At 46.3% G+C, this 10,000-nt stretch overlaps 1 protein-coding gene across 1 annotated transcript in view; it reads left to right on the forward strand.

The window, feature by feature from the left end:
* Positions 1–10,000, forward strand: part of slc6a5 (solute carrier family 6 member 5) — a 35,744-nt gene that overhangs the window by 18,988 nt on the left and 6,756 nt on the right. Inside the window, exons 12-14 of the mRNA XM_063188284.1 lie at positions 2,076–2,207; positions 4,875–4,974; positions 6,946–7,046. Of these exons, the coding sequence (XP_063044354.1) occupies positions 2,076–2,207; positions 4,875–4,974; positions 6,946–7,046 (333 nt within the window). The remainder of the gene's footprint in view (positions 1–2,075; positions 2,208–4,874; positions 4,975–6,945; positions 7,047–10,000) is intronic.

Consider the following 10,000-nt stretch of genomic DNA (forward strand, 5'->3'; position numbering starts at 1 on the left):
CTGGGGAGCATTAGTCTATTTTATAATTCAATAAAACAGACTAATGGGTTAGCAGGATGAGGCAAAGGGGGTGTTGGGAGGCTTAAAGCGGTATGCCACTATTTTGGGGCTGAATACAGTTAAAATCGTTGGCTGGGGGTTTATGAAGGTGGTAAAGTGTCTTATTTTCCATGTTAAGCGTTGTCTTGCTTTAAGACAAGTTAAAAGAGGGAGCATGTCGCTAAGCTAGTGAAAGTCAGTGGATCACTGTAGCATGTAGCATGATGATAGATTTCCTTTAGTTGTTCAATAGGAAAAAATATTTGAGGGTGCCAATATGCTTCAGTTTTCTTTGAGTTGAACTAGTGTTTGAGAAAGATTTGACTGCTATTCGTCGATTGGTGAAACACTATCTGTATTTTAACTATCAAAATTAGAATTCAACTCGACTTTCATTCAGGGGCAGCAGCATGTGAATAAGTTCTCTTTGAGGAGAATTTCAGTTTGCAATCATATTAGTTTGGGGTGAATTGATAGCTTTTCATTATTAAATGATCTTTTTTGTACCTTTTTATAGAAGTGAAAGAATATGCACTGTGACAGCACCTTGTCTCCTTATGTAGATTTACACTCATGTCTCATTAGCATCCAGACATTTGATCAGCTTTAGTAGAGAGCAATAGATGTCAAGTTGTTGGGTTTTTGTTTTGTTTTTTCAGTTTTGCTTGTATGAGGCTTTTTGGTTTGGTTAACCCCTGTGCTGTTTTCCCCAACTAGAAAAGGATGACATCTGGTGGAGGTGTAAGGTGCTGGATTACACTCAAAGGGATTTGACAAGACATCGTTTTTCCTTTTTGGTTTTCCTTTCTTTTTTCCTTTTTATTAAAGTCCAATGGATAATTCCAATTCAACAAAAGGTTTTTGGCACATTAAGGAAACAATTATTATTATTTTTTTTGTACCTTTATAGAAGTGAAAGAATACACACTGCGACAACAGCTTGTCTCCTTATATAGATTTACAACCCTGTCTATTTAACATCCAGACTTTTCAGCAGCTCTAGTAGAGTGCAATAGAGTTGTGCCGAGAGCATGAGCTGTGGGCAGGGCAGCTGTCCTGATAGCTTTCTCCAGTCCGGACACGGGACAAAGTCATCTGAAAGGCTCCCTTGCACTCAATACATACTGTTTAATCAGGGTTTTAAATGTTAAACACCAGCCAGCTGGCCAAATGCTGGTGAGATGTCAGTTTGGCTGGTAGAAAAGACCAATTTACTATACTATCTACTTTGACCCATTAGTAAGTGTGTGTTTGGCTACAAAAGATTAACATCTACCGTACTAGCCATTTGGCTGGTGTTGAATAAAGTTCATTTAGAGCCTGCATGCAGTGTAAAGGGGACCCACTCCTGGGGCCTCCCTCTCCCTCTCCCTCTCCCCTCCCTGCGCCTGGGACTACTGACCCCTTTGCCCCTGCTGTCGGCTCGCCTGGCTAGTGTGCCTGCCAGGGGTGGTGTCATTTTAACACTTGCAACCCCCCCTTTGCCAAGTTTGGCGCTGCCTGCCCCTTCACACCTTAGTAGACTTGATATCACTAATTAGTGCATTTCTGTCCTGGGGTATAGTGCTATATTTCACACAGTTAGAGGTGAGGCTGTGGGAGACGTTGGCAAGAGATCAGCAATACATCTCTGAAATCTGCTGCTGTGAATGTGCATTTTAGGTCACGTACTTTACTCACTCATGCACCTGCTCACACACTGGCTGACACTACTGCTTTCCACTACTGCCTCTTTCTCTCTTTGTCTCTTTCTCTCTCTTTCTTTCTCTCTCTCTCTCTCTTTCTTTCTCTCTCTCTCGCTCTGTGTTTCTCCAACTTTTTTCTTTCTCTACAAGGAACTCTCCCTCTACAGGTGTCCATCCATTCATCCATCCATTTGATTTGATTTGATTTGATTTATTTTTCTCTTCACACCGTCATTTGACAAACAGTTACGTTTCATGAGAATCCATCCATCCAAATCCATCCATCTGCTCCTCACTTTCTCGTATATCAGCTCTTACTCCTCCTCCCTGTTCTCTTATTTCTCTCCCCAGTTCGCCACCATTGAGACTATTGTGACGTCGGTGTCTGATGAGTTCCCTGCCATCCTGCGTAAGAACAAGCCGCTCTTCACGCTGGTCTGCTGCCTCTGCTTCTTCTTCCTGGGCTTCCCCATGATCACCGAGGTAAACACACACACACACGGTGTCATTTGGTTAGACATTGCGGTAACACTTTACTTGACGCCGGTGTCATATGCATGTCATTACAGTGTCATAATAGTGTCATGACACAGTCATAGATAAGTCTTCAAGCTTCCCCATGATCACCGAGGGAAACACACACAGGGTGTCATTTATAAAACTTTGTGGACGAAATCCGCAATTATAGAATCACCCTTATACTGGTGTGAAAAGAAAGCAGCGTTGAGATGTATTGCCATTGTGGTAAGTTACCCAGCGTTGCTTTCAAAGTAAAAATCAGAAAGTGAAACTTTCTTCTAAGAGAAACAGAGGACCATTGCACAGTGGTGAGACATGATGTGAGAGGTTCTATAACACAAGTCCAAACCACACATTTGACACTGACAAAAGTCTCTACGATTGCAATCGGCACGGCACTGCAGGGCAGGCAGAAAGTCTAATCAGTGACATCAACTATGTTGGGCTTACAAGTGAAGCCAAGCTGTGCTGTGCAGGTCCGCTTTGAGGCCAGGATTGCCCATTACACCACTGTGACTGTGTCTGTGTGGGAGCTGTCATGTTCGACAAGGGCATGTGTACAGGGCCTCGCCATTCCTATTATTTGATAAGAACCAACGTGACAAATAGAAAGGGAGGGGAGGTTGGGATGGGAGGGTGAAGTTGGGGATGGGGATGGGGATGGGGATGGAGGTTGGTTGTGATGGGGGATGGGATGGGTGAACTAAGGACATCAGGTGCCTTTGTTGAGGACGACTGTCAGTGCTTAGAAGGGGATTAGGTGGAAGATAGGAGGGAAAGAAGCCGAGGTGAGGCGAGTAATAAATAGGAAACATGGACGGCCTTTTTTAGGTTTTGACAGAGAGCTGTGCCGGTGTCGTGACTGTCTGTCGGCGCCTTATCTTGAACTGGCTGACATGTTCCCACAGAAAAGCAGAGCGCTCGCTCGGGAGGGAGTTGAAAAGTTCTCAGTGGCACCCACGTACTGTAAGCCATGGCTTTTTTCAGGTGGAGCCGGGTCATATGCATTACATTATTACATTACATTGCACACGCTTTCATTTACTCAAAGCGACTTACAGTTATTATTTGTCAGGGTATTGGCTACAGTCCCTGGAGCAATGTGGGGTTAGGTGTCTTGCTCAAGGGCACTTCAGCCATGGATGGAGATGTAGGGAGAGATCAGGGGGATTCGAACCTGCAATGCCTAGATTGAAAGACCAACTCTCTAACCACTAGGCCACGGCTGTCCATATGCAATGGTTAGGGAGTTGGCGTGTAGATCACAGGATAGTCACTGACCATGCTCAAAAAAATTATGAAAAATGAGTAACTATGTTTTTTTTTCATAGTAAAACAATGGTTTAGTGGAAGAGCCTATGTATTTTCGTGGGATTTCAATGTTAATTTTTGGAGACAAGTTGAAATGGGTCATTGAACTTTGAGAAAAAATATGTCTCCATTTTTTCTCCCCAGTTTCTTATCCCCCCCCCCTGATTTTGATATTTTACTGATATTGACGCGTGAGAGGGCACACCTAGATAGACAAAAAAAAGATTAATAGGCAGGACTATGAAACTTCTCCAAGTTATTAGGGACATACAACATAATATTTTTTGTATTGGAAGTTTTTTTAATTGTATTTATTTCTATGCATATGACGTCCAAACTCATTAAATATGCGCATATTTTGGTTAAATTTTAGTTAGACCATAGTCAGGAACCACAATTTTCATAGCTGTCTGAACACAGCTACTGTACTGTATAGTCCATACTCAAAACTTGCTTGCTACAGTTATGTACAGTTGCTTGCTGTAGTTATTACCCAATTTCGGCGAATAAGTGAATTCACAAGTGCCTTTCGCACGTTGATGAACCACTTAAAAATAAGATTTTGGGAACATTATTCCGAGGTTGAACACTACTTAGTTTTACCTTAATGACCAAAGTCCCTTGAGGTGGCAACCAAAATAAACAAAGCAAGCAGGCAAGAGTCGGATGCTATTGGGAATGCAATCAATCTCACACACACACACACACACACACACACACACACACACGCACACACACACACACACAGACACACACACACAGACACACACACACACACACACACACACACACACACACACACACACACACACACACACACACACACACACACACAGACACACACAGACACACACACACACACACAGACACACACACACACACACACACACACACACACACACACACACACACACACACACACACACGCACAAGCACACGCACGCACACATAAACAGAGAGTGTGTGTTGTTTTATGTACTGTACGGTGCAGTACGGTACATGGAGTAAGGGCATAATGGGTGATGATGAATGTGTGTTTTTAAAGGGCAATCCTCCTGCTGTTGTGTCGGCTGCAGCCCCTTCTAAATGAATGGAAGGTAGCTGTGGGATAAGTAGGTCACTGATACAACTGAGATTCTCATCCTTTCTCTCTTGTCCTTTTTCTGTGTGTGTGTGTGTGTGTGTGTGTGTGTGTGTGTGTGTGTGTGTGTGTGTGTGTGTGTGTGTGTGTGTGTGTGTGCCTTTGTGTGTGTGTGTGTGTGTGCCTTTGTGTGTGTGTGTGTGTGTGCCTTTGTGTGTGTGTGTGTGTGATCCTGACAGAGTGGCATGTATATGCTGCAGCTGGTGGATACCTTCGCTGCCTCCTACTCGCTGGTCATCATCGCCATCTTTGAGCTGGTCGGGATCTCATACATATACGGTACAGTGAGCTGCTGAAAACAACATCCATCTGCCTGTGTGTGTGTGTGTGTGTGTGTGTGTGTGTGTGTGTGTGTGTGTGTGTGTGTGTGTGTGTGTGTGTGTGTGTGTGTGTGTGTGTGTGTGTGTGTGTGTGTGTGTGTGTGTGTGTGTGTGTGTGTCAGTTTCTCTCTCTCTCTTCTTCTCTCTCTGTGTGCACGTGTGTGCGTGTGTGCGTGTGTGCGTGTGAAGTGTTTTTCTTACCCGTGGTGGTAGTATTTCATTATTCAGTGCACAAAATGAAGTCAGAAGTTTTGCAGCTCGAAGTTACACTCATGGGCTGCTATTACACAGTGGCGGAACAGACACGTTTTCACTTTAGAACAGTGTTTCTCAAACTTTTTCAGACCGAGGACCACCTTGTCGCCCCCATAATGCTCAGGGACCACCTGTCAACTGAATTGTCAGTTGACGGGTGCTAATTTGACAGTTAATTTCACTTACTTTTTATTTTCATTTATTACAACCCTGTCTATTGTGGTGAAAATAAGACTTCAGCTGTGTAGGTTTATAATTAGGTTACAAATATAGCCTACTGCTAGCTTGCCTTGAAAAAGTACAATTCCTTTCGCGAACCACCTGAACTCTGTTGTGGACCACCAGTGGTCCCCGGACCATACTTTGAGAATCACTGGTTTAGAATATTGCAGCGGAGTTCACTCCAGCTACGTACAACTCAATGTAGTTGAATGATGAATGATGGGAGTAGAAGTGTATGTCAACTTAAGTAGTTTCACTTGTCGACATATGGAACGATTGTTGCAAGGCAGAATATGGATTTCAACAAGGCAGTTATAACACTGGAGTAGTAGTTCAGATACACCGCGCTCTTCCGTGTGGTGCGTCTCCAGTTGAATAACTTGGAAGGTGAAAAAGTGGATCGCACTGGGATTCTTCTTTTCTTCTTTTTTATTATTTACATAGCATTAGAAGTGTAGACAAACGTTTTGGCTGTTGCCTTCGTCAGTGTCTCCGCAACAGCCGAAACGTTTGTCTACACTTCTGCTGCTATGTAAATAGTAAAAAATAAAAAAGAAGAAAAGAAGAACCCGAGTGCGATCCAGTTATATCACTGGAGAAATAGGAGCCTTTTCCATGTAGATGGGGAATATCACAGGAGAGCTTATTCCCACTACTGATGAATCGGGTTGAATGAGTGTAAGCGTGGCAATTTCAGTTGCTTTACTGTTAGCCTTTATGGAATAGTTGCCGTGAGTCAGACTATGTATGTAATCTAAGTTTCAGTAATAGCCTCTAAATATTTTACTGTAATACCACCACAAATGTGTTGAACTGTACTGTTTAATAAACCATTTTAAAGAGCTCGTTTCAAAGGATATGCTTTGTGTTCTTTTGGAGCAGAATGAGAAATAGGTCATTATGCAAAATACGCACATAAGAAGATTCACATACCAAATTAACTTTTGGTCTGTACAAGATGTACAAAGTGAAATACATGAAAATTTTAAACTCTAACTCATTAAAAAATAAAGCTGTTGTAATGCCCCTCTTTAGAAGTTGTTTTCCCCATGTCTGCCCACTAGGGGTCTCTGTTTCCATTCAGTTTATTGAGTGGCGTCTTCCCTGCTGTGAGAGACATTATGAAGTGTTCTTTGAAGTATTTTAATGTCAATGTAAGAAACACATACATTTCCCCTACTTTTGCCACAATTGTTGCCACCTCCCAGCTTGTACTTCATTTGCAGGAAAACGGCAGATTCTTGAACAGTTATTTTATCCGCCATCTCCACCAGAAGAAGAAGAAATAAACTGGGTCACCTCTCCCATTCCACTTATTTTTTTCCTGCTTCAAACTCTTCTGAATGGAGTGGAATTGATGTCTGATGTTCTGATTCGTTGTTGTCGTCGTTGTTATGTCTCCCGCTGTTCTCCTCAAACCTCTTCTTCCTCCTCTGTGTGTGTTTTCTTATAGGGCTGAATAGGTTCTGTGAAGACATCGAAATGATGATTGGGTTTCAGCCAAACAAGTTCTGGAGGATCTGCTGGGCCTTTGTCACGCCGACCATTCTGACAGTAGGTCCAATCCATACGTCATGTAATGGCGCCGGGTCTTAACCACTACGCCATAAAAACAACCCCTCTCTATTTCCTGTCTTTTTGTGTACCCCTGTCTGTTCAAATCCACAGCTACACAGACAGACAGGGCAGCTGACAGCTTTGGCTGGGCCTGGGACAAAGTCATCTGAAAAGACCCCCACCCCTACCCAATACATACAATGTAACAAGGACCCAATTCTGGGCCCTCCATCTTTTGGGGGCCGGGACAACTGACCCCTTTGACCCCCCATATCAGCTTCCCTGCAGACAGACAAAGCGCACAAACAAACAAACACAGACATCCAGCTGCAAATGTTTTACCTCAGAGGAGAACAGGGAAAACAGGCCTCCTTTCAGTCCAAATTGCTTTCCAGTTTGAAGTCAAATTACGTGGCCACACACACGGGGACATTGGTCTGTCTGTCTGTCTGTCTAAACTACACTGAGGTGCGGCAGTTGGACTTTCAGAGCATTCATACAGTACATTACATTCTGCTCCTTCTGGGTCTGAGAAAGAAGCGCAAATGCAGGTGCAACACACACACACACACACGCGCACACACACACACACACACACACACACACACACACACACGAACAACCGCACACGCACACGCACACGCACACGCACACGCACACGCACGACTCCTAATCCTCCTCCTCCTCTTCATTCCTCCTCCTCTTCATTCCTCCACCACCTCCTCCTCCTCCTCCTCCTCCTCCTCCTCCTCCTCTTCATTCCCCCTCCTCCTCTTCATTCCCCCTCCTCTTCATTCCTCTTCCACCTCCTCCTCTTCCTCCTCCTCCTCCTCCTCTTCATTCCTCCTCCTCCTCCTCCTCTTCATTCCTCCTCCTCCTCCTCCTCCTCCTCCTCTTCATTCCTCTTCATTCCTCCTCCTCCTCCTCCTCCTCCTTTACCTCCTCCTCCTCCTCCTCCTCCTCTTCATTCCTCCTCCTCCTCCTCCTCCTCCTCCTCTTCATTCCTCCTCCTCCTCTTCATCCTCCTGCTCCTCCTCCTCCTCCTTCTCCTTCTTCTCCACCACCTCCTCTTCCTCCTCTTCATTTCCTCCTCCTCCTCCTCCTCCTCCCCCTCCTCCCTCCACCTCCTCTTCATTCCTCCTCCTCCTCCACCTGCTCCACCTCCTCCTCCACCACCTCCTCCTCCTCCTCCTCCTCCTCCTCTTCATTCCTCCTCCTCCTCTTCATTCCTCCACCTCCTCCTCCTTCTCCTTCTTCTCCACCACCTCCTCTTCCTCCTCTTCATTCCTCCTCCTCCTCCTCCTCCTCCTCCTCCTCTTCATTCCTCCTCCTCCTCCACCTCTTCCTCCTCCTCCTCCACCTCCACCTCCTCCACCTCCACCTCCTCCTCCTCCTCCTCCTCCTCCTCCTCCTCTTGCTCTTCATTCCTCCTCCTACTCCTCCTCCCCCTCCTCTTCATTCCTCCTCCTCCTCTTCATTCCTTCTTCTCCTCCTCCTTCTCCTCCTTCTCCTCCTCCTCCTCTTCTTCCTCCTCCTCCTCCTCCTCCTCATCCTCTTCATTCCTCTTCATTGCTCCTCCTCCTCCTCCTCCTCCTCCTCCATGATGCCATGGGCTGGGTGTCAGTGTGCAGTCTGCCTCCCTCATGGCCAGAGGGTGTTAATATATGACCTGTGAGCTTCAGCAGGGCACACACGTGTCAGGCTGTCTATCTTTCTCTCTCTCTCTCTCTCTCTCTCTCTCTCTCTCTCTCTCTCTCTCTCTCTCTCTCTCTCTCTCTCTCTCTCTCCCTTCGCCCCTCCCTCCCTCTCTCTTGTCTCTTTCCCTCTGTTTCTTTCCATCCCTTGCAATCACTCGCCATCCCTTCCTGATTCTCTAACTCCCTCCCCCTCTCTCATTCTTCTTTTGTTCGTTCGTTGTTGTATCGCCCTCCAACCCTCCCCTCCTTCTCCATCTCCTTCGTGCTCTATCGCTCTCCTTCCATACCTGCCTCTGTACATCTCCCTGCTCTCCTGCCAGCCCCCTCTTCCCGCATCCTATCCTCTTCTCCCACCTCCTCTTCCCACCTCCTATCCTCCTCTCTCTCCTTTTCTTATAATATCTCATTTGTCCTCCTCTCCTCTCCTCCCATCCCATCTCCTCCCATCTCCTCTCCTCTCCTCTCCACTGCTTGACGTGGGTCTCCTCTCCTCTCCTCCCCTTTCCTCCCCTCTCCTCTCCTCTCCTCTCCTCCCATCTCCTCCCATCTCCTCTCCTCTCCACTGCTTGACGTGGGTCTCCTCTCCTCTCCTCCCCTTTCCTCCCCTCTCCTCTCCTCTCCTCTCCTCTCATTTTTCCCTCTCCTCTCCAATCCTCTCCTGTCTCCTCCTCTCCTCTCCTCTCCTCTCCTCTCTCCTCTCCTCTCCTCTCCTCTCATTTTCTCCCTACTCTCCTGTCCTCTCCTGTTCTCTCCTGTCCTGTCCTGTCCTGTCCTGTCCTCTCCTGTCCTCTCCTCTCCTCTCCTCTCATGTCTCTCCTCTCCTCTCATCTCCTCTCCTCTCCTCTTACTCTCCTTGTCTCCTCTCGCCTCCTCTCATTCCTCTCCTGTCCTCTCCTCTCCTCACCTCTCATGTCTCTCCTCTCCTCTCCTCTCCTCACCTCTCCTGTCCTCTGCTTTCTTCTCTCCTCTCCTCTCCTCTCCCTGTTTTAAGCGGCGCACACACCATTACTAGCTTCTCGCTTGCTCGCCTACTCGCCACTCTTTCATGGAATGTTCGCTGAAAGTTCCCGCGGCTTTAACTGCCAATGAACAGGCGAGAAGTACCGAACTCTGCATTCCAATTGGTTACTCGCTTACTCGCCTCGCTCGAAGTTAAAATATTTTCAATTCGGGATCCGTCCACATCGCATCGCTTGTACAGTACTCGCCTACTCGCCTGCTAGTCTCGCTGGAACACATTGACATTCTATTGAG

Source organism: Engraulis encrasicolus, chromosome 22 (genome assembly GCF_034702125.1).
Source record: "Engraulis encrasicolus isolate BLACKSEA-1 chromosome 22, IST_EnEncr_1.0, whole genome shotgun sequence".
Taxonomy (NCBI): domain Eukaryota; kingdom Metazoa; phylum Chordata; class Actinopteri; order Clupeiformes; family Engraulidae; genus Engraulis; species Engraulis encrasicolus.